This window comes from Lithobates pipiens, unplaced genomic scaffold, assembly GCF_037356315.1.
Source record: "Lithobates pipiens isolate NorthernLeopardFrog02 unplaced genomic scaffold, aLitPip1_a1.2 Scaffold_23, whole genome shotgun sequence".
Lineage (NCBI taxonomy): Eukaryota > Metazoa > Chordata > Amphibia > Anura > Ranidae > Lithobates > Lithobates pipiens.
Window position 1 is genome coordinate 172,340,494 of NW_027507785.1, and position 25,792 is coordinate 172,366,285.

At 44.9% G+C, this 25,792-nt stretch overlaps 1 protein-coding gene across 2 annotated transcripts in view; it reads left to right on the forward strand.

Annotated features, from left to right (window-relative positions):
- Nucleotides 1-25,792, forward strand: part of ATF6 (activating transcription factor 6) — a 190,994-nt gene that overhangs the window by 60,821 nt on the left and 104,381 nt on the right. For both annotated transcript variants that reach the window (XM_077452616.1, XM_077452618.1), the window contains exons 7-8: nucleotides 181-395; nucleotides 25,319-25,504. In XM_077452616.1, the coding sequence (XP_077308742.1) occupies nucleotides 181-395; nucleotides 25,319-25,504 (401 nt within the window). The remainder of the gene's footprint in view (nucleotides 1-180; nucleotides 396-25,318; nucleotides 25,505-25,792) is intronic.

A 25,792-nucleotide genomic window follows, 5' to 3' on the forward strand; every position in this document is an offset into this window, starting at 1 on the left:
CACTTGTGGGGTTATAATACTGTAAATGTTGAACCAAGTTAGTCTTAATCTTGCCTATAATCAATGAAAGGAAAATATTTCTCCATTTTCTTAATTGTAAAATATAATTTTCTAGAATCTGCACTGCTATATTCTGAGCAACTTTTTGAAGGCTTTTGAATATTTTGTTTTTAACCCCAGGACAACAAGTTGTACTTACCCCGTCTACAGTTGTTCAGCTCCCTAGATCTGGGATTGTTGCAGCACAACCCGTCTTGGCTGTGAATGGAGGAGCAGCGCCCCTCGCAGCACCATCTGTAAATATCCTGTCACACATTGGACTTAATCATGACAATACAACACCAACGAAGTCTTTTATCCATTCACCAGTTCGAACACCTGACTGTGAAACAGATGTAAGTTGATCCTATCTATTATGAGGAATAATTATATATATTTTTTTTCACTAATTTATAGACTGCCTCTGTATTCCGCAGCCCTGCTCCAAAGGCATTTACAGTCATTTGCACCTACCTCAGTCTTGCAGCTTATCATTATGGCTAATTAACTTTCGGTTTTTTGATTTGGTAGAAAATTGGAGCTTGGAGGGAATGCATTCAGATATTGAATAACATATTCACTCCATACAGCAAGTGTTGCTGGTGATGGGGGGGCTTGAATGCAGGGCCCCAGCTTTGCAAGGGTAATGTGTAAATCACTACATACCCTTTACAATGTATAAAACAACATTAGGCCAAATGTTTTTTTTTGTCTGACAGAATTTTTCTAGCGGCTTTTATCTTTCCCATTTTGATTTCTGATTGGATTTGAATCAGGATGTTCTAAGCCATCCCCTCTCTACTAAAGTGCTATTACTGCCTTCTCTGTACCTGCTGGTTAGATTCCATTCACTTCCTTGTTCCAGTGACTGCAAAGTAGGTGGGGGTAAATTTTCCTCAGTGGGGCTTGTAGTGGTATTCTCTTGATAAGCTCATTGGAGTCTCAGACAGCAATAGCAAATTGGTAGATGTTCTTTTCCATCCCTGCTCCCTTCAAAACCAGCACAAATCTTTCGGTTGGAGTTGGACTTTAACCCTTTCACTGCCAGAACTGTTTTTGCTTTTTTTTTTTTTTTTTTTGCACACGTTTAAAAAAAAAAAAAAAATTAGGCCTGAACACTACCAAAAAAACCCCCCAAACATTATATCTTTTCTGAAAGCAGACACCCTAGAGAATAAAATGGTGGTAGTTCCAATTTTTAGTTTCCAATAGTTTTTTATTCAGAATTTTAAAAGTATAGGAAACCAACATTTGCTGTTCTGATAATAAACAGTCATTGGCTGTAAACCAGGGTACATACTATATCGCCATCCACATTATGAACTTATAAAATAAGATAAAGAAAAAAAATATAAAGGAGGAAATCGGCAATAAACGATGAATATGCATAATGACTCTTCCTGTTGCCTCCCACCCCTCTGAGAAAGATCAGGACGTGGGAGTGGACAGTCTAACCATCCAATTTTAGAGCTAAAGAACTCGCCCCGTGCACAGAAATCTGCAGGTGTAGAATAACATAAAAAAATTGAACAATAACTCTTTACTTTTTATGCCACTTGATATTACCGCAAAAGTCTAGGAAATGCAAAATTTCATAAAAAAACAAACAAACACACCACTAAAGTGAATTTAGGGCAAACAAACGCCAATAAACCCCCTAAACTTTTGGTAAAATAAAAGACGCGGTTGCACAGAGTAAACCGATACCCAACATGTCAAACCTTAAATTTGAGTGCGCCTAGAATTGGAACTTGAATCTTCAGTACCCTATATTTTCTATAGGCGACTCTTTGAAAGCCCCCTTTAGGCCCTCAGTTTAGTGTTACAGAGGTGGTCTTGTGCTAGAATTTTTGCTCTCACGCCAGTGTGCTCTGCGATATGTAACTTGTATTGTGGAGGGGATTTTATGTGCTTGCATCTAAGTTTGTTTTTTTTTTGCTTAACTTTTAGGTGACAGTTTCTCTTTAATGAGAAATGCATATTTTCTTTGGGCTCCAATGAATGTATTGCAATGCAGATCACCTTGCAATGCATCCCTATGCTAGCGGGGGGACGCTGAGAGGCTGACCAGGGAAGAGACATAATACACGTCGCTTTCCGAGTTGCAGCAAGAAGAGGAGGAGAGCAGACATGTGCCCGTCCTTCCTCCCCTCCGCCCACCGGTGCCCTCCATGTCACTCCTGGGCCTGCAGATCTGCAAGTGGAGCCGGGAATACATGGAGAGGGAAAGTGGGGCAGCTGCTGGTATTGGGGGTGTGTGGAGGCAGTTGGGTGGTAAGCCAGCCAACCGAATGCATTAATCTGTCTTTCAGTTTTACACATAATCCCAGTGGCTGCAGCCACCGGGATTGTGTGTGGAACCACTCCCCCCCCACCGCTGTCATGTATGATGTATGGACCTGCCAGTTATAGGGTTGGGGTGTACTACATTTTTGGAGTGGAGAAGAATTACAACCCTTATTCTTCTTGCTGTTTGTTCCTGCATAGGTAGGTACTACTTTCTGAATACCATTGCCTTGAGATAAAAGGTGATAGGAAATCCAGCATTTTAGCATTGACACCAGAACAGGAGTTAAAAAGACATCTTTCAATAGGAACACCTGTTCTGGTGAGCTGTTTAACCACTTGCTTACTGGGCACTTAAACACCCTTCCTGACCAGACCAATTTTCAGCTTTTGGTGCTCTCACACTTTGAATGACAATTACTCAGTCATGCAACACTGTACCCAAATGAATTTTGTGTCCTTTTTTTCCCACAAATAGAGCTTTCTTTTGGTGGTATTTGATCACCTCTGGGGTTTTTATTTTTTGCGCTATAAATGAAAAAATACCGAAAATTTTGAAAAAAAACGCATATTTCTTTGTTTCTGTGATAAAATTTTGCAAATTATAATTTTTTTTTCATAAATTTTGGCCACAATTTATACTGCTACATATCTTTGGTAAAAATAACCCAAATTAGTGGATATTATTTGGTCTTTGTGAAAGTTAGAGAGTCTACAATCTGTGGTGCGAATCATAAAAAATTGATCACACCTGATGTACTGGTGGCCTATCTCATTTCTTGCGACCTGAACAAGTCAGGAAAGTACAAATACCCCCCAAATGACCCCTTTTTTGAAAGTAGACATTCCAAGGTATTTACTAAGATGCATGGTGAGGTTTTTGATGTTGTCATCTTTTTCCCACAATTCTTTGCAAAATGAAGATTTTTTATTTTTTTTTTTTCTCACAAAATTTTCAATGTAATAGGTTATTTCTTTCACATGGCATGTGTATACCACAAATGACACCCCAAAATACGTTCTGCTACTCCTTCTGAGTATTACGATACCAAATGTGTGAGACTTTTACACAGCCTGGCCACATACAGAGGCCCAATATTGAAATGGCACCATCAGGCGTTCTAGGAGCATAAATTACACATCTTATTTCTCAACCACCTATTACAGTTTTGAAGGGCCTGGAGCACCAGGACAATGGAAATGCCCACAAAGTGACCCCATTTTGGAAAGCTAACACCCCAACGTATAATCTATGAGGCATATTGAGTCGTTTGAATGGTTCATTTTTTTTCCAGAAGTTTTGGGAAAATGTGGGAAAAAAATGAAAACGCATTTTTTTTTTTACGCAAAGTTGTCCATTTATAAGATATTTCCAACACATAGCATGTAGATAGCAAAAATGACACCCCAAAATACGTTCTACTACTCCTCCTGAGTAGAACGATACCAAATGTGTGAGACTTTTACACAGCCTGGCCACATACAGAGGCCCAATATTGAAATAGCACCATCAGGCGTTCTAGGCGCATAAATTACACATCTTATTTCTCAACCACCTATTACAGTTTTGAAGGCCCTGGAGCACCAGGACAATGGAAATGCCCACAAAGTGACCCCATTTTGCAAAGCTAACACCCCAATGTATAATCTATGAGGCATATTGAGTCGTTTGAATGGTTTATTTTTTTCCAGAAGTTTCGGGAAAATGTGGAAAAAAAATGAAAACGCATTTTTTTACGCAAAGTTGTCCATTTATAAGATATTTCCAACACATAGCATGTACATAGCAAAAATGACACCCCAAAATACGTTCTGCTACTCCTCCTGAGTATGGCAATACCAAATGTGTGAGACTTTTACACAGCTTGGCCACATACAGAGGCCCAACATGCAAGGAACACCATCAGGTGTTCCAGGGACACATAGCATGCACATACCAAGAATTACACCCCAAAATACATTCTGCTGAGAAAAGAGTAAACAAAAGATTACCTGTGGTTTTAGCAGCGCAGTTGTCCACAGGATGATAGCACTGGTCCAGGCAGCAGGCAGGGACTTGGTCAGCAAAAGTGAACACAATTTTCCAGGCAACAGGCAGGTATACTGTCCATAGTCAATATTGGCAGCAGGCAAGGATACTGTCCATATACAGCCCAAGGTCAGTGCAGGCAGAGATCGTCAGCATTGCCAAAATATTGGTCCTGGTAGTAGGCAGGAACATGGTCCATCCATGTGGTGTGGTCAGTTCATGCGACAGGCAGAGGCATGATGGTATAGGTCCTACATGCAGCAGGCAGAAGTAGGGCCTTGTTCAGGACAGAATGGGGATAGGGGTAGAGGCTTCTCCCACCCAAATCTCTTTGAAGCCTCCGAGTCTCCAGACCCTAATCTAGGAATGAGAAAACAAAGGAAATTGTCTTCTTCATCCAAAAAAACTATTCTGGAGCCCCTCACATATGTGAGACCCCTGTTATGAATCCCACTAGTCCACTGAGAGGGTACAAGATCAGTCCAAGAGGCAGGCAAAAGGCATGGTCAAACAGTCCAGGGTCAGTTCCAGATCAGGCAGAGGTATGTACAGAATCAGTTGGCAGAAGCGTGGTCGAATAACAGTCCAGGGTCAGTTCCAGATCAGGCAGAGGCATAAACAGAATCAGTAGGCAGAAGCGTGGTCGAATAACAAGCCAGGGTCAGTTACAGAGCAAGCAGAGGCATAAGGGGTTTGAAGGTAAATGGCAGGAAGTGAGGGTTATGGTTACCATACTTCACTAATAATTCACTGAAGTATGGTAACGGCAGAAACAGTCACCTATGCAGAGGCCTGGTTGGGAAGGGCATTGGGCACAATGATAAGTGGTGTCTCTTCTCAATCCTCGTTTGCTGCACACCCGACATTTTTTCTGATGTCTTCGGCCTGTTGGTCTGGGAGGGATTTTATCAGGAAAGTGGCGTTCTGAGAGTCTGCTAATTACATCGGATCGAATGTTTTGTGGTGGGCCTTTGGGGTATATAAGGGCAGTGGTGATTTCCTCCTGGTAGCCAAGGAAGGGTATGGGTCTTTCTGTGGATTTACGATAAATTACATACGTGTTGTATATGGCCAAATTAAAGAAATAAATTGCATTTTTTTTATACCACTTGTATGTTCTTCTCGTGGCAAGGTAGGGTTCGAGCATCTGGTCGTTCAAGTCGACACCCCCCATGAACATGTTGTACTCATGGATACAAGTGGGTTTTTGTATTGGGCCATCCCTCCTGGTGATCTCAACAAAAGTGTTGTTGTGGATCGAAGAAAGCATGTACACATCCCTTCTGTCCCTCCACTTCACAGCCAAAATTTTCTCGTTCCGTAAACTCGCCGCTTCGCCTTTTCTTAGCCTTTTGTTGACGAGGCTTCGTTCTTACGGTGCCACATGCTGGAGTTTGCTTTCTATGGAGGTTGCGGAACAGGGGTAAACTTGTATAAAAATTATCCACATAAAGATGGTAGCCTTTCTCCAGGAGTGGGTTTATGAGTTCCCAAACAACTTTCCCACAAGATCCGATGTATTCGGGGCAATTAGGGGGATGTAGCTGGGTGTCCTTCCCTTCGTATACCATGAAGGAATATGTATACCCTGTGGCTCGGTCACACAATTTATACATCTTCACCCCATAGCGGGCCCTTTTGGAGGGAATAAATTGCTTTAGGCCCAGCCTGCCAGAAAATTTGATCAGGGACTCAGCCACACATATGTGTTGGTCTGGGGTAAACAACTGGGGGAAGATCTCAGAAAAATAATTTATTAGCGGCCGCATTTTGTAAAGTTTATCAAAATTTGGGTCATTCCGGGGAAGGCACTGGGTATTGTCGTTAAAGTGTAGGAATCGCATTATCATTAGATATCTGGTCCGGGACATTATTGAGGAAATGATGGGCATGTGATAGATGGGGCGGGATGACCAATATGCACATATTTCATTTTTATTGTTTAGTCCCATACAAAATGTGAGGCCCAAATTTTTTTTAAACTCCTCCACTGTTAGGGCTCTCCACTTGTAGGGACTGTTGGGCATATAGGTTGGACTGGACCACAATGGATTCAAGCATGTCCTCTGTAAAAATTAGGTGGAAAAAGTCCATCAGGGAAAAATTGTGTGTGTCCACCTGGACTCCTGGGTTGGCAGTGAAAGGGGGAACGTTAGCTTCTCCTGAGTTAGGAGGAAGCCACAAGGGGTTCTGGAGGGAATAGGGAAGGCTGGCATGGGACCTAACCCTTTGGGGCCGAGTTGACACCCCACTGCTACGTGGCCTTTGCCGAGGTACTGTGGTGCCGGTGGATGGCACTGGGTTGCCGGTGGATGGCTCTGCGGTGCTGGTGGATGGTACCGCCTCCTCACCAGTGTGCCTTCGTCTGACGGGCGGACTATCATCTTCCTCCTCTGAGGCTGTCATGGTACCGCTGCTGAGGACAGGCTCGTAGTCCACGTCAGAGTCACAATCTGAATATGAGGAGGAATCCGAAGCGGAAACCTCCCCTTTGCTCTCGTCGGCTGCAAGAATATCATATGCCTCCTCAGCTGAATATAATCTTTGTGACATTTTTATTGATCACAAATGGCACTGACAGGTGACGCTGATCTGGCAGATGACACTGACAGGTGACGCTGATCTGGCAGATGACACTGACAGGTGACGCTGATGTGTCAGGTGACACTGACAGAACTGATCACAGGTGACACTGACGTGGCAGGTGGCACTGACGACACGTGGCACTGACGACACATGGCACTGACGAAACGTGGCACTGACGACACGTGGCACTGACGACAGATGGCACTGGAGGCAGATGGGGCTGACAGATGGGGCTCACAGATGTCGCTGGCAGATGTCGCTGACAGATGGCACTGGGGCTGGCAGATGGTGCTGGCTATTTGCTCTGGCTAATTGCTCTGGCAAATGGGGCTGGCAGGTGGCACTGCGGCTGGCAGATGGTGCTGGCAGGTGGCACTGGCACTGACGGATGGCGCTGGCAGGTGGCACTGGCGGCACTGGGGCTGACGGATGGCACTGGGGCTGACGGATGGCACTGGGGCTGACGGATGGAGCTGGCAGGTGGCACTGGCACTGGCGGCACTGGGGCTGACTGCACTGGGGCTGACGGATGGCGCTGGCAGGTGGCACTGGCGCTGGCAGGTGGCACTGGCGGCACTGGCACTACTGGCAGATGGCACTGGGCTGACAGATGGCACTGGCGCTGGCAGGTGGCGCTGGCAGGTGGCACTGACGGCACTGGGGCTGACGGATGGCGCTGGCAGGTGGCACTGGCAGGTGGCACTGGCGGCACTGGGGCTGACGGCACTGGGGCTGGCGGATGGCACTGGCACTGGCAGGTGGCGCTGGCAGGTGGCACTGGTGCTGACAGGTGGCACTGGCAGGTGGCACTGGCGGCACTGGGGCTGACGGCACTGGGGCTGACGGATGGCGCTGGCAGGTGGCACTGGCGCTGGCAGGTGGCACTGGCAGGTGGCACTGGCGGCACTGGCACTACTGGCAGATGGCACTGGGCTGACAGATGGCGCTGGCAGGTGGCACTGGCGGCACTGGCACTGACGGCACTGGGGCTGACGGATGGCGCTGGCAGGTGGCACTGGCGGAACTGGGGCTGACGGATGGCACTGGGGCTGACGGATGGCACTGGCGCTGGCAGGTGGCACTGGTGCTGGCAGGTGGCACTGGCAGGTGGCACTGGCGGCACTGGGGCTGACGGCACTGGGGCTGACGGATGGCGCTGGCAGGTGGCGCTGGCAGGTGGCACTGGCGGCACTGGCACTACTGGCAGATGGCACTGGGCTGACAGATGGCGCTGGCAGGTGGCACTGGCGGCACTGGCACTGACGGCACTGGGGCTGACGGATGGCGCTGGCAGGTGGCACTGGCAGGTGGCACTGGCGGCACTGGGGCTGACGGCACTGGCACTGGCAGGCGGCACTGGCACTGGCGGCACTGGGGCTGACGGATGGCGCTGGCAGGTGGCACTGGCGGCACTGGCACTGGGCTGACAGATGGCACTGGGGCTGACATATGGCACTGGGGCTGACATATGGCACTGGGGCTGACATATGGCACTGGGGCTGACAGATGGCACTGGGGCTGACAGATGGCACTGGGGCTGACAGTTGGCACTGGGGCTGACAGTGTTAGTCACAGTATACAATATAGCACTCACAGTTCCTCTCTCTCCTCACACGCTGTCTCTGTGTGAGGAGGGAGAGACACGGCAATGGGAGATGATCTCATATGTTTACATTTGAGATCATCTCCCATTGGCAGCTGCGATCGCTCTGTGAACGGCCGCTTTGATTGGCCGTTCACGGCGATCTATGTTTGCCTGTCTCCGGGAGACACGGTGAATACAAAACTTCCGCGATGCGCGCCCCCAGCGGCGCGCATTGCGGAAGTAAACACAAGGACGTCCAGGGACGACCGCTCGAAGGAACCCGCCTGCTCTACGGCCGTCATTCGGCTATAGGGCGGGCGGGAGGTGGTTAAGAGGGGAATCCTGTTGCATTTCTGGAGCAGGAAGGAAAAAAATGCCCCAACAGGGCACAAACAGCAAAGAAGTAAGCTGGTGAAAGTTTGACCCAGAACCCACTGGGCCAGACTTCTGATGGCATAGGACCAGTAGAATAAAGAGAAGGTGCTACTGATTTTATATTTATTTATATTTATTATTAATAAAAAAATATATACACATTTTTTGTTTTTGGCTCTGTGATATTTGTGCAAATGTTTAATAGAACAATATTTTAAAGATATGCTAAAATCATTATTGATGGATACAGACACAGCAAAACTTACAAAATTCTTGATAAATTCCTACTAAATATAAAAGCTAAAACTCTATTGAGTTAAAGTTAATAAATAACAAATATGTGTAAACTGTCAATTGATGTTATTGGGACTGCCTGCAAAGGGATGCATGGAAACACGTTTGCATCCCTCTGCAGGTAGATATGCCCCTTCATTGGTTGATATGGCGTGGAATGGCCCTGTGTAAACAATGGCTTATGTGGTGTGTTTTATTTAGACTTTTTTTTTTTTAAGTTGTGTGTGTGTTTATTTTTTTTTTTTTTTGGGGGGGGGGGGTCCTTATGCCTTTTTTGTGACAGAGAAGGGACTAAAGACATAGTCCCCATTCCCTTTCTCTGCACCCTTAGCTGCACTGCATATAAATGAATAGATGTTACATAGGCTCTTATTCTTTCACAAACTGAAGCATAATATGTGTACTATGCTTCAGTTGAATGCAGGAGAGATCAATACCGATTGTTCATTCAAGAGAAGAAAAGGGTTGGTAAACACATCTCACATGAAGTGAGCATGAGCTTAACAGGAGAAGGAATGCCAGGCAGCTGGAAGCCGTTCTGTAGGCTGCTACACTTTATGAACCTGGCAGTGAATGGATTACAAGTTGAAAGTACTGAAATGCATTAAGAAAATATAAGTTTATTTTTATTTAAGCTTAAAAATATTGCTAAGGATATGAAGAACTCATTTACACTTGCACTTCTGCTTTTAACTTATCTAAAAGCTAGGGGGAAGGCACCTCGATAGCATTAAAAAAAACTTTTAGGAGTCTTGCACATGGGGGCATCTAGCTGCACAGCATGCATCTCAACATTGTAGGGCCTGTGGGAGACACAGATGCATCACCCATTCCAACTGCCTGCAGCCTATCGAGGTCTATGGCATATTGCAGCTGAATAGGGGCTGTACATTGTAGAGAGTGGTGCTCGCTTTAGGGCCCTATGCATTTTTTTTTGTGTGTGTGTGTGTGTGTGTGTGTGTGTGTGTGTGTGTGTGTGTGTGTGTGTGTGTGTGTTTTACGGGGAAGTTGCTAGTGTCAGACTGAGCACCTGACCCAAATTGTATCTATCCATCTGTTAAAACGGAATTGAACTTGGTTATAGGTAGACCACTATACTTTAGGCCCGTTTTCACATGAACGGCTGTTCTGTCACTGTTAACAGCATGTTTTGTTATTTTAAAATTCAGACAATCCTGACACAGCGTTCACTTGCAGTTGTACATTGCGATTAGCTTTGTTTACATGCAGCTGCGTTGGAACATTCTTGCCATTTCTGATGTGCTTCCTGTTTTTCTTTCCTTGTTGCCGCTGCTATCTGCAGGTGAAATAACGGAAAATTTATGTCAAATACTTACCGTAATTTTCCTTTCCTGATGGACTCCATGGCAGCCTACGTGTGGGTTTAGTCCCGCCTCCATTACCCTATAGGACGATACTCCCATAAATCTTTGCTCCCTGCCAGAGGCCGTGTTCGGTAACTATCCTACTCCAGCCATTTGGGAGGGAACTCCTGCTGCCATGGAGTCCATCAGGAAAGGAAAATTACGGTAAGTATTTGACATAAATTTTCCGTTTTCCTGACAGACTCCATGGCAGCCTACGTGTGGGAAATAACTCGCCAAAACACACCCGGGTGGGCAAAAAGGCTGCTTAACAAAGATTTATTTGACACCTTCAACCGACAAAACTTTGACTCCAAAGTCAACACAATAATGAGACATAAAGGTGTGAATTGAAGACCACGAGGCCGCCCTGCAAATCGCATCAGGAGCCACGTGGCGAGAGGCCGCCCACGAGATAGAAAGACTTCTGGTCGAATACGCCGACACCGCCTGAGGAGGAGCCAAGCCCCTTACTCTGTATGCCTACTGGATCACTTGAACTATCCATGCCGCAATTGACCTGACTGATGCTCTAGTGCCCTTGTTTTTCCAACAGAACAGAACGAACAGGAAGACCGACTGCCGGAATGGAGCTGTAGCTCCCAAATAGAGCTTTAATGAGCGTCCAACATCAAGAGGACGAATTTCCGAGGAATTCGAGGATCTGAATAAGGGTAGAGAGAATTCTTGATTTTCATGAAAAACCGAAGTGACCTTAGGGTTTGACCCCAACTTTGGAACTGGGACCACTCTGTCCGGAAAAAGGTTAGAAAAGGCTCCTTGACTCCTAGAGCTTGAATCTCTGATACTCGTTTCGCCGAGGTGACCGCCACCAGGAATGCAGTTTTCAAGGTGAGTTCACTGATGGAAAGAGCCTTACTGAGAAGAGAAAAGAAGCCCAGCACTAGAGGCAGATCCCATTTAGGGAATCTGGGCTTTCTCTGGGGCCTCAATCTTTTCTGCGCCTTTCAATCTTTCAATCTTTCTGCGCCTTTGAAGAACTGCTGGATAAGGGCATGCTTAGCCCACAGAACCCCTGTAAATGCGGAAATAGCCGAGACTTGAACCCGAAGGGAGCTAACTGATAAGGGTAAGCCCAAGCCTGATTGCAGGAAACCCAAAACGTCTTGAACTGTGGGTAAAACGTAGGAACTGGTTCTGGAGGACACATAAGATAAAAATTTGGTCCAGATCCGTTCATACATCTTATTAGTACTTCTTCTCCTTGCACTTAAGAGGGTGGAAAAGGCTTCCTAAGGACACCCCAGTGCTTCCAACCTTCCCCTCTCAAGAACCAGACCCTCAACTGAAGGTGAGCCGGACATGGATGGAGAATCAACCCCTGGGAGAGCAGGTCCCCTCCGGACGGAAGAGGAACTGGGTCCCGAAAGCTGAGGAGGGATAGGAGAGGAAACCAAGGCCTGTTGGGCCAATGCGGAATTATTGCCAACACCTCCACTTCTTCCCATCTGAGTCTCTTCAGGAACTGAAAGATAATTGGAATTGGAGGGAAGGCGTATGCCTTGTGGAACCACCACTGCTCTGTTAGGGCATTTATCCTGTAGGCCTGCTGATCCTTGAACTTTGAATAAAACCTTGTTAGCCTCCTGTTGAAACAGGAGGCGAAGAGATCCACTTCTGGAGACATCCCCAGGGATAGAACCCACTGAAACACATCTTCGTGAAGGGTCCGCTCATTGTTGTCCAAGTGGACTCGTGATAGAAAGTCCGCTTGGACACTGAGAACTCCAGGCACATAAGCTGCTGTTAGGTTGGCCAGATTCCTCTGGGCCCAACGCATTATTGGATCCACTTCCCTCAGCAGAGACCGACTTCTGGTGCCCCCTTGCTTCCTTACGTATGCGACCGCAGTCGTATTGTCCAGCCTGAGGACTACGGATGCACCCATTATCAGATGCAGAAATGCCAACAGCGCTAGGAAGGCTGCTCAAAGTTCTAACACATTTGACACTATTCCCCGAGAGGGAAAGACCCCAAATGCCCTGAGCCACTTCCGATAGACAATGTGCCCCCCAGCCCTTCTTGCTGGCATCTGACGTTACTGAGATCCATTTGATTGGAAAAGGAGAGTGGCAATTCAATAGATTCTCCCGACGAAGCCACCAGAGGAGGGAACCTCTCATGGTCTGAGTAATTTCGCTGGACTGGACCTTTTCTCCCGACCATTGGCGAAGAAAACCCATTTGAAAGGGACGCATCCACCACTGTGCCCCCTTCACCATCGGTATAGTAGACACCATGGTGCCTATGATCTTTAGGCAATGAAGAGCACTGAGACGAGACGAAGAGAGAGTGAGGTGGATCCTGTCCCGTACTACTGCAATCTTCTCCTCGGGCAGAGAGATGGTACCTTTTGCCGTATTGAACAGGGCGCCGAGGAACACGAGAGACTGTGTAGGAACTAACTGGCTCTTCTCTAAATTCAGGAGCCACCCGAGTTCCTTGAGGGTTGCAATGACTTGATCCCTGTGTTTCAAGAGACAATCCTTGTCCTGAGCAAGAAGAAGCAAATCGTCCAGATAATGATGAATCCGGATTTTCCTGACTCTCAACAATGCTACAACTGCTATAAGGACCCTCGAGAATGTGCGAGGAGAGGTTGACAGACCAAAAGGAAGGCAGGTAAACTGTAAATGAAGCTGGCCAATGGAGAAACAAATAAACTGTTGGAACTCTGTGGCCACTGGGACGTGAAAATAGGCGTCTTTGAGGTCTATTGAGACAAGCCAGTCTCCTGGCTGCCCTGAATGTTGAATCGTGGACAGCGTTTCCATTTTGAATTTCTTATGAAGCGATTTAGACGCGTCAAATCTATTACAGGTCTCCACGTACCGTTCTTTTTCTGGACCAGGAAAAGAGGGGAGTACATTCCCAAGCCGCGTTGATCGTCTGGAACAGGAATAGCAGCGCCTTGATCCAACAAAGATTTTATGTAGGTTAGAAGAATTTGTCTTTTCTCTTCAAACTCTGGAAAGGATGTGGGAACACACTTGAGTTGGGGACACTGCTGAACGACCACGTGTGCCCGGAGGAAACCGTCTTGACGGTCCAAAAGTCCTGGATCAAGGCCGCCCAGACGTGCCGAAAGCGGAACAAACGAGCTCCTACCCGGACCTCCCGGACGGGCACGATCTCAAAAGGACTTAGTAGGCTCCTTTTCCCCATCAAACTGCCCTTTGCGAATTCTTTGAGAGATGTCTGTCTGGACCTCCAAGATCTGGAAAATTCCCGTCCAGGCCTGTAAGTGTGTGCCTCCCTGGCACGATCTTGACCCTGCTTTCCTGGGAACAATCTCCTTTGATTCTGCAGGTGCCTATCCTGGGGGAGAAATCCCGACCTACCCCCAGTGGCACGAGTCATAGCACTATCCAGCTTATTGCTGAAAAGGGAAGAACCATCAAAGGGAATACGGCACCAAACCTGCTTAGAAGCAGGATCGGCTAGCCAAGGACAGAGCCACAGGGCACGCCTGGCAAATACAGAAGAGAGCATAACTCGAGCCACCAGTCGGATAATATCGATCGAGGCCTCTCCTAAGAAGGCTGAAGCTAGTCTTAGTTCTTGAATGGGAGAACTCTTGGCCAGATCTTCAGAAACATTCCTGAGCGTTTCATCAACACTATTGGACCAAACTTCCATCGCTCTAGACAGAGCCGCTAAGGCCAGGGTAGCAGGGCAAAGTCAAAACCCGAACCAGACTCTTCCTCCTCAGATTCACTCTCTGAGAGGACAGCAGACGGATGGCTAGGCAACGAGGAATCCCATGTGTCCTGGGCCTGAGCATCCCTCCCCGGAGACCTTGGAGACTCTAAGGGAGACAACTGGGGGGCTTCAAATTTCTTTAGACTGTCCTTGACCAATCCTTCCACCATAGACCCCAGCTGTTGGTCAGAGTCACTCCTTTCACCTGTCGCTTTAACATAACAGGCATCACAAAGGGACTTGTCAGCAGGAACCTGCGTCCTGCATGCCCAGCATAAACCTTCAGATGCGTTACCTGGGCAGGCTGTTGAAGGGCGGGAAGATTCCCGGCTATGGAGACTGGATCTCGCAGGAGAATCATGTCGTCTAGATCTGGAAGAGGAATGCCGGTGGTGGGATTTAGACGAATCACTTCCTCGGTGAGAACTCCGTCGCTGAGTAGACCTAGAAGGGCTGAAAAAGGGAAAACCCCAGCAGTGTTAGTGGAACATTCCCTAATGTTCCACTGTCGCCCCCCCCCCCCCCCCCCCCGGCAGGTAACCCAAAAAAACAAGTACCTTCTCCGAGAGGGCTGGCCACTAGCAGGCGGTGAGGTATCCAAAGGATCCATCAGGGCTGGAGATAAAACAGCCTTAATTAAACACAGAAAACAGCTGAGGAGGCAGGGATAAACTGACCTTAACAGAGACACATACCTAATGCTGAAAAAACCAGGGCTCAGGAATGGCACTGCAGGCTTTACAAGTATCCCAGAATCACTGCAAGTTGTTTTCTGTTTTTAAAACTGCCGCCTTAATGACGTCACGAATTTCGTCATAAAAATGCTAGTGCGCATGCGCGAAGCCCGCAACGCGCATGCGCGAACCAAGCCTCGTCCTCGCGCATGCGCAGAACGACCGAGCGGCGAACGAGGAAGTAACTGGGCGGCTGGAACGCAAGGAAACCAGCCGCCCAGCAAGCCAGATACATCGCTGTGCGGTGTATGGGGAAAGAAAAGCCACTGCAAAACAGCAAAGAAACATACAGAACTGACACAGAAAGGCTGCCATGGAAAAAACAAACAGCTCACCACTCCTGTAGACGGACACCAGCCGAGGTAGGTCCCCACACATGCCGGACTTCTGGGAGGAGGGGGGGGGGGCGAAAGTCACCTGCTAGTAGCTAGACTCACGACTAATCACGCGGCTTCACCTGTCAGTGACCAGGCATACACCTCTTCAGCGCCTCTTCCATATGCCCCTTTTCCATACTCCGCTAGTAGCTAGAGCTTATTGGAAATATGCGACTCCAAGTCGCTCGGCCGGTCCGTATTGCAGAAAAAAATGCAAGTCTTCAGGGTAAAAAGACACATGTTAGGTCCTATGGAGGAGGACAAAAAAAGAACACGGCCTCTGGCAGGGAGCAAAGATTTATGGGAGTATCGTTCTATAGGGTAATGGAGGCGGGACTAAACCCACACGTAGGCTGCCATGGAGTCTGTCAGGAAAGTACGTTGTGATTACCTGCAATTATGTGCAGATAGCTGCAATAAATCGGTCCTGGACGCAGTCAAATTTTATCATTTCTAACAACACCAAACCCCATGTAACAAAACCGTTGCTAAATGCAGTGTGTGAATGGGGCCATAGGAAAGCATTGTCTGAGTTTAGCTGCGGTAGATAACTTGATCTGTCTACAGCTAAAACCTGAATTCTATCCACCCTTGTGAAAGAGGTCTAGTGCAGGGGTCTCCAAACTTTCTAAGCAAAGGGCCAGTTTACTGTCTTTCGGGCTTTAGGGGGCCAGACTGTGGCCACTGGAAGTAGAAAATGCTCCTTCATTGGTTTTAATGGGAGAAATCGGGCCCCGTTATTGATATCAATGAGCAGAATCGTTTTGGTGTCATTTGGTGGAATATCCAGATAAAGGCAAATGAAGGACCCCATTTGGCCCCCGGACCCCAATGTGTGGGTTTTCCTTCAATTTCACCCATTCTTAAAAAAATAAAAAAAACCTGCAGTGCCTTGAAAAAGTATTCATACCCCTTGAAATTTTCCACATTTGATGTCATACCCAAAAACGTAAATGTATTTTATTGGGATTTTATGTAATAGACCAGGGGTAATTAATTAAAATTCAAGGAGGTCCGGTCGCCAAAATTTTCTTTGGGCCGAGGTCCGAATCTCAAGTCTGTGCTATGACTCAGAAATATTGTAGTAACTGTATATCTATCAAAAACGTGAGAAATTTACAATTTCCTTAGCATTTCAACAATATTTATTGTCAAGTTAAATCAGGTGTCCCCATCACAGTGCCCCTTTACATCAGGTGTCCCCATCACAGCGCCCCTTTACATCAGGTGTCCCCATCACAGCGCCCCTTTACATCAGGTGTCCCCATCACAGCGCCCCTTTACATCAGGTGTCCCCATCACAGTGCCCCTTTACATCAGGTGTCCCCATCACAGTGCCCCTTTAAATCAGGTGTCCCCATCACAGGGCTTCTTTAAATCAGGTGTCCCCATCACAGTGCCCCTTTACATCAGGTGTCATCATCACAGTGCCCCTTTACATCAGGTGTCATCATCACAGTGCCCCTTTACATCAGGTGTCCCCATCGCAGTGCCCCTTTACATCAGGTGTCCCCATCACAGTGCCCCTTTACATCAGGTGTCCCCATCACAGTGCCCCTTTACATCAGGTGTCCCCATCAGGATTTCCCTTAACATAAAATAAGTGTCATGCTGATGGGCACATTTTATATTAAGGGGCACTCTGATGGACACAACAAAACGTGCCCCTTAACTTAAAATTTGCCCATCAAAGTGCCCCTTTTAATATAAAATGTACCCATCAGTGTTGCTCTTAAAATAAAATCTGCCCATCAGTGTGCCCCTTAACATGAAATAAGGGTCACACTGATGGGCACCTATTATGTTAGGAGGCATTCTGATGGACACATTTTATTTTAAGGGGCATGCTGATTGGTATATTTTTAATGTGCACGTCGATGGGCATATTTTGTAGGGCACATTTTGCTGTACCCATCAGCGTGCCCCTTAACAAAATATGCCCATCGATGTGCACATTAAAAATATACCCATCAGCGTGCCCCGTAAAATAAAATGTGTCCATCAGATTACCCCTTAACATAAAAGGTGCCCATCAGCGTGACCCTTATTTTATGTTAAGGGACACGCTGATGGGAAAATGTTATGTTAAAGGGCACTCTGATGGGCACATTTTTATTTTAAGGGGCACACTGGTATATTTTTAATATTTTTAATATGCACAATGCTGGGCTTTTTTTTTTGTAAGGGGCACGCTGATGGGTATATTTTTAATGTGCACACCGATGGTCATATTTTGTTAAGGGGCACCTTAACAAAACATGCTCACTAATCACTAATGTGCCCACATACCTTGACTGCAGGAGGGTGGGCACAACTGAAGCTGCCTCGCAATGAGATCCAGGACCCGGGAATCGGGAACCGCGGGCAGCAGGGGGTGGGGCGCGCACGTGACGTCACACCCCTACTGCCCGTGAGTGTCTCTTCAGCTCTGAGAGACGCGGCCAAGAGCAGGGGGCGGGCGCATGCGCGCAGCGTCACTGGTTGCTGGGGAAACCCGCGGTCCCAGCAAACCAGTGATTGCTGTCATTTACTACACTGCCGGACTCGGACCGCAGGCCGCCATTTAATGACGGCTGTAATAGACCAACACAAAGTGGCACATAATTGTGAAGTAGCAGGAAAATGGTAAATGTTTTTCCAAATTGTTTAAAAATAAATATGTGAAAAGTGTTGAGTGCATTTGTATTCAGTTGTCCTGTGGACAGATTCTTCCATCTGAGCTGTGGATCTCCGCAACTCCTCCAGAGTTACCATGGACCTTTTGGCTGCTTCTCTGATTAATGCTCTCCTTGCCCGGCCTGTCAGTTTAGGTGGACGGCCATGTCTTGGTAGGTTTGCAGTTGTGCCATACTCTTTCCATTTTCAGATGATGGATTGAACAGTACTCTGTGAGATGTTCAAAGCTTGGGATATTTTATTTTTTATAACCTAACCCTGTTTTAAACGTCTTCTCCACAACTTTATCCCTGACCTGTCTGGTGTGCTCCTTGGTCTTCATGATGTTTGTTCACTAAAGTTCTATAACAAACCTCTGAGGGCTTCACAGAACAGCTGTATTTATACGGAGATTAAATTACACACAGGTGGACTCTATTTACTAATTAGGTGACTTCTGAAGGCAATTGATTCCACTAGATTTTAGTTAGGGGTATCAGAGTAAAGGGGGCTGAATACAAATGCACCCTACACTTTTTTCACATTTCTTTTTGTAAAACATTTTGAAAGCCATTTATAATTTTCCTTTCACTTCACAATTCTGTGCCACTTTGTGTTGGTCTATCACATAAAATCCAAATAAAATACATTTACCTTTTTAGTTGTAACGTGACAAATTGTGGAAAATTTCAAGGGATATGAATACAATTTTTTTTTTTAAGGGCACTGTATGTGCGTGATGATGATGATGATGATTTTCCATTTTTAAGAAAGCTAAAATGCTGGCAAGGCAAAATTTTACGCCTGGAAGATTTTGCTTGTGGTACTTCTAGACTCTGGTAACAATCTGCAATCTGCCTTCTGGTAATGGCCAGTAAGATGGGCCTCACAATCATGTGGACTGTTTAATTTTATTTCATGTAGATTACTGCTAATAGCATGGAGATCTGTATATGAAGCCGTGGAGCTACAATAAACAAGGATGACGACCTCAAGGAATCATAACTAGGCTAGTTATAGTCCAGTTATTTTGTCTGGAATCATCAGTAGGGAAGCATCTGCTCTTGTTTGCAGTGCCCAGGTCCATTCCTGTTTTTCAAGCTCACCCTTCATATCCATGTAAATAAAAAAGGGGCATAGTGAGGGGCACCAAATAGCCACCTGGTGTAGTATTAATTTATTGAATCAATGTTTTAGACGATAATCACTTACAAATGCAGAGCTACATACCCAGGAAGAAAAAGAGATGGTCATAACTTGGTTGTGTGTGCATGTGGTATGTATTAGAAGCGTGGCTTCATCTTTTTACCAGGAGACAGAGTGAGGGGCCTTTTGGGCAAGCTAATCCACAAGAGCAGGTTTTAGTTAAAAAAAAAAATAAAAAAAAAAAACTTTTAGTGCTGGGTACAGTTAAACTTTAAATACAACAGTATTCTTTCTGAACATTTTAATAAAACGTTTTTTTAATTAAAGTTTGCCTTTCACTGCTGCCTGCTCCTGTAGGTGTTTTTTTTTTTTTTTTTAAAGCTAGCATTGGTTCACGTTGTCATCCCCAGGATTATACTCAGGACTTTACTTGGTGAAAGCCACCATTTCTCCTGTCCTTATTAAGAATTTCCTTCCTTGGCCCTGAATCTTGTATATAAAGAACCTTTTTAGGGCACTCTTGACTCATGTAAATGGCATTCTTGCAGTGTTTCTGAATGCCTCTAGATGTCCCCAGTAGCTTGGAAGTCGAATGAACAAAACATTTTCCTAGAATGAAAAAACATTTTCCTTGAAAGCTTTTATTGTTACGATGATGATGATAGGGCAAAGTGGTTGTAAAGGCACAAGTTTTTTTACCTTCGTGTATTCTATGCACGAGGGTAAAATAAACCTGTGTGCAGCACCCCCCCCCCCCCCCCAATACTTACCCAAGCCCCATCTTGATCCAGCGATGTCCACGAGAGCCTTGACTCCCCGGGGACTCGCGCTCCTGATTGGCTCACTGACTGTGAGAGCCAATAGCCAAACAGAAGAGGGCAGGGCCGAACTGGGGCTCTGTGTGCCTCGGCACGGGTGCCCCCATAGCAAGCTGGAGGGAAGAATCAGGAGTGCCAGCATAGGACCCAAGAAGAGGAGGCTCCAGGCTCTGTGAAAAAAACACTCACCGGGCAGGTAAGCTATAACATAACATTTTTATTACTTTAATGAAAAAAACAAAAAAATGTATCCCCCCAAAAAACTACGTTTGAAAAAACCACTGCGCAAATACCGCATGACAGAAAAATAAATTCTCCAGGGCCTCTGCTTTAAAAAAAATAAATTAAAACAAAAATGTTTGAGGGTTCAAATTTTCTAGCAAAAAAAAAAAAAAAACCCTGCAAATTTTCGCATGTAAACTAAAAGTGCCAGAAAACATCTGGTCTTCAAGTGGTTAAGCTTTGATACAAAAAAAATTAACCCTGGAAGCTGATTGGTTACCATACACAGCAGCACCAGTTTTTGGACTTTCCAGAGTTAGTAAATCTAGCCCACAGACCATGCTATGCTTTGACATTTCTCTTACATTTTTAATCTGAAATACATAACCCAACATGGGGGGAGGGGACGTGGTGGTGGCAGCTCCGGTTGTTATTGCAATAGAGCCCATCGCCCCAGTACAACCACTTGAAATCAAATGGCATACATGATTTTGCAGAAAGTGTTTAATTGAACAAGCTGTAGTTAGATGATGATTGGCTACTATGCACATCCATACCAAGTTTTGCACACTCCAGTCTTCAGTAAATCATCTCCTGTGTTTGTGTGTGTGTGTGTGTGTATGATATATTTATAACATTTAATATTAAATTGTTTGTACCTGACATAGTATAAACATATTAGCCACTTAACCACTTTCAGACCGGACCATTTTGCTGGCTTAAGACCAGACCACTTTTTGCGACTTGGCATTGCGTCGATTTAACTGACAATTGCGCGATTGTGCGACATGGTTCCCAAACAAAATTGATGTCCTTTTTTCCCCCACAAATAGAGCTTTCTTTTGGTGGTATTTGATCACCCCTGCGGTTTTTATTTTTTGTGCTATAAACAAAAAATGAGCGACAATTTTGAAAAAACGCATAATTTTTTTACATTTTGCTATAATAAATATTCCCCAAGAATGTATAAAAAAATAACTTTTTTCCTCAGTTTCCGCCAATACGTATTCTTCTACATATTTTTGGTAAAAAAATCGCAATAAGCTATTACTGATTGGTTTGCGCAAAAGTTATAGTGTTTACAAAATAGGGGATGGTTTTATGCCATTTTTTATTAATATATATTTTTTTTACTAGTAATGGCGGCGATCAGTGATTTGTATTGTGACTGCGACCTTATGGCGCACACATTGGACATTTTTGACACCTTTTTGGAACCATTGGCATTTATAAAGCAATCGGTGCTATACAAATGCACTGATTCCAGTGTAAATGACACTGGCAGGGAAGGGGTTAGCAACTATGTGTCAGTGTAGGGGGTTAAGTGTGTCCTAGGGGCGTGTTGCTAACTGTGGGGGGTGTGGCTGTGTTGTACACATCACTGATCTCTGCTCCAATCGTAGGGAGAAGAGATCAGTGTCACTGTTAGGCAGAACGGGGAGATGCTTGTTTACTTTAGCATCTCCCCGTTCTTCCTCCCCGTGAGACGATCACAGGTATCCCCGCAGTGATCGAGTCCACGGGACCCGCAATCGGATTCACGGAGGTCCTGACCGGCACGCGCTGCCAGCGCCGCACACATGATGGCACGGCGGCAAATTTAAAGGGACGTACCTGTACGCCCATTTGCCTGTCCGTGCCATTCTGCCCGACATTAATGTGTTTTTTTTGTGTGTGTTTTATAAATAAAGCAGTATAAAGTCAGTTTGTGTTGAAATTTCATCTTCCTGGCATTATAGTATTTTTAGTGCACACTCACACCCCATACACATAACGTGACCACCCACCTAAAATTGTGTAGGTCCTTTTCCTGCCAACACAGTCCTGTCTGATCAAGGCATTGACTGCAGTAGACCTCAGAACGTATATTGTGGTATCTAGCAACAAGCCATCAGTAGCAGATCACTGCCCCTGCCAGCTTACCTTCTTCCTATAGTACATCCTGGTGCCATCTTTTCCCCAGGTAAGGGATGCATATACATCAAGCCAGCCATATAATGTAGAAGAAAACGTGACTCGTCAAACCATGCCACCACTTTCTGTTTCTCTGCGGTCCTGTTCTGATGCTCTTGTGCCCATTGTTGGTGCTTTTGGCTGTGCATACGGGACAGCATGGGCACCCTTCCAACTACGCAGCCCCATACACAACAAACTGTGAACCACTGTGTGTTCTGACACCTTTCTGTTGGACCCATCATTTAACTTTTTTTTTTTTTTTTTTTTTTTTTTTTTCAGCAGTCTGAGCTACAATTGCTCTTCTGTTGGATTGGACTACAGGTGCTATCCTTTGCTCCCCATGTGCATCAATGAGCCTTGACTGCCTATTAATCTGATTCTGGTTCACTTTTTTTTTTTTTATATATACCAATCTGTCCAATATGTTGTTGAAGGGCCCTATCAGAAAAAAATAACGCCCATTGTTCTGATTTAAAACGACTGTCATGTGGCCAACAACCCCTAGCAGCCCTCCTGGTCCATGCACTAGAAATACACAACAGTGTACAGCAACACAGTAAAACATGTAGATAATTGTAGTAAGTATTGTACAACTAATACATTATTAATCACATCTACATTGAGAATACTAAACACAATTCACCTAAATAACGTGTACAATGTCGATGTTGGCAGAGAACCAGGTCAGGGTGGACAAACCGGTGGTGAAGTCTTATTCAGCACATGCATTCAGAAAGACATCACTAGGGATCAACAAAACGTGCACAGGTAGAGAAACATCATGTCATGATCGAAAAAAGCCAAAAAGTTGCAAAACCACTAAAAAAAACACCATCAGTATTTTTCAGTCAGATGCAGATAAAACCACGTGCATCAGCATAGATGTAAAAAGCAAAAATAATAATAATAATAATAAAAAAAAATAGCCAAAAAATAGAAAAATATGAAGAGATAAAATGGAGATAAAAGTAAAAAATATAGATCATACTTGGTGACAAAAAAAATCTAACAAAAAGTTTGGTCAAAGAGTATGAGTTGCCTTGAGAAAGCCGGTCTGTGTTCCACTGAAAGCCTGGACATTTGTGTGTGTGTGTGTGTGTGTGTGTGTGTGTGTGTGTGTGTATGTGTATGTATATATATATATATATTATTATTATATTGTGTTGCTTGTTTGTTTGTTTTTCCCAGGATGTTCTTTGAAGTTGTTCAAATCCCTTTTCTGATTCAGTTGGTTTAATCTAGTTTTCAAACTTTTTTTTTTTTTTTTTTTTTTCAGTTACAGAACATATTTAGTTGGACCCTGGTACTCATTGTTTTATGATGTGGCATTTTGGTTTAGTTTGATAATTTGTTCCATTTGCAAAATCTGCATTACTGTTTATCTTTGCTGTGAGCCAGAAAAATGGAAAAGCCATCAAAACTTTCTCAGCACAGAACTAAAATTAGCTGGCACTAAAGTAACAATATTTTGCCAGTTCAATGAACTAAGAAGGATGTGTTGTTTTACTTGAATATGAAGTAAAACACAAAGTATGGACAATATTTTCTTGTGCTTTTGTCCAAATCAGAGCGTGGAGATCTCATGTTAGTAAATTTTAAAATGGACATTTAAGTAATGCATTTATATACAGCTGACATTATAGTGGTTTTAAAGGCTGAGGTGATTTTTTTTTTTTTTTTTTTTTTTTTTTTTTGCTTGACGGTAAAAAAAAACACCTTTAGTGTGCATGTCCCCCTGAACACTTACCTGAGCCCAAATTCGATCCAGTGATGTGCAGGGTCTCCCTCTTCTCATTTGCTGAGACAGCTGGCTCCTGCTGCTGTCAGTCACAGCCAATGAAAATTGAGCGGGACAGCCACAGAGGTGGCTGATGAGCAAGCATGCATAAGCATGCCCCCCGAGAAAGCAGTTTGCTCTGGGGGCACCTGACAAGAGGGAGGGACCAGAAGTAGGGTTGTCACCTCATCCCTTTAAACCCAAGCACATATTCATTACACAGGTCACTCACATGTGATCGCTAATGGAGATTACATGCAAGTGGATGCCATTAGCTGTGAGAGCCAGCAGCTTCCCAATGCTTTCAATGGGGCTACTTCTGTAGCTAATTCCGCTGTAGTCTTCACATATAATCACAGGCAGGGTGCATTTGCAAATGTGAATGCACCCTTATGCCCTGTACACACGGTTGGACTTTCCGACGGAAAATGTGCGATCCGATCTTGTTGGAAAATCCGATCTTGTGTGGGCTCCATCTGACTTTTTCCATCGGAATTTCTGACACACAAAGTTTGAGAGCAGGATATTAAATTTTCTGACAACAAAATCTGATCGTGTGTAGACAATTCCGACGGACAAAGTGCCATGCATGCTCAGAATAAATTACGAGACGAAAGCTATTGGCTACTGCCCTGTTTATAGTCCCGTTGTACGTATTATACGTCACCGCGTTCTGAACGATCGGATTTTCAGACAATTTTGTGCGACCGTGTGTATGCAAGACAAGTTTAGGCCAAAATCCGTCAAAAAATCTGATGGATTTTGTCGTCGGAATGTCCGACCGTGTGTACAGGGCATAAGTCTTAATGTTTGTCAGATTCTGACACACATTGTTGAGCTGTCGCTATTTGGCTAACCCATTGTGGTCTATTAATCATTTTGCATGTACTAAATGTTAATTTGTAAAGCAAAAAATGCATGCACTGTATATAGTAGATCAAATATAAAACAGTTGATTAATGTATTCCTTAAATGAAAAAGACCAAACACCTTTGGTTTCCTTTTTTGTTAATGGTGTTTTTGTTTGTTTTGTTTTTTATCACAATATACTATTTACAACTTTGTAAAAGATCACGATTTTATTCAAGCGAAAATTGGCTTTTGTAGTCCATTCATGATACGGACTTGCTTTCATATCACGACTGTGAAGACGCACGGACTATGCGTGTGAGTTCTAAGTTCCTGTGACCTTATTTTGGTTGCCTTGTTACAGTGAGCTTGCCAATATGGAAATCCAGTGTAGTTACAATGTTGTGTGTATGTGTGTGTGTGTGTGTGTTTTTTTTTTCTTAGGAAAACTTCAAACCATTATTGGAAGTAAAGAATGTTATCCAAAACGTATTTTTTGGCAGGTGAATGTTATACGGAGGCAACAAAGGATGATCAAAAATCGTGAGTCTGCCTTCCAGTCTAGAAGAAAAAAGAAGGAATACATGCAGGGTTTGGAAATGCGTCTGAGAGCAGCCTTATCTGAGAATGAGCGGCTCAAGACAGAAAATGGCTCTTTGCAAAAACTGTTGGAAGAAGTTGTATCGGAGGTAATGAATTTTTGTCAACCTTACACTTAATTGTGTTGTGTGATATGAAATGTACTGGAGCCTCTGGCAAAAAGAGTGAAAGCAATGTGATGTATCTTGGGTGTAGGTTAGAGGTCGACCGATATGGGTTTTTCTCTGGCCGATGGTGATATTTAGAAATCGCGGTGGCCGATATGATGCCGATTTCCCCCCCCCCTCATCTCATAAAATCTAACAGTTAGACACCTTTCACACTGGGGCATTTTCCAGGTGCTTTTGGGCTAAAAATAGTGCCTGTAAAGTGCCTGC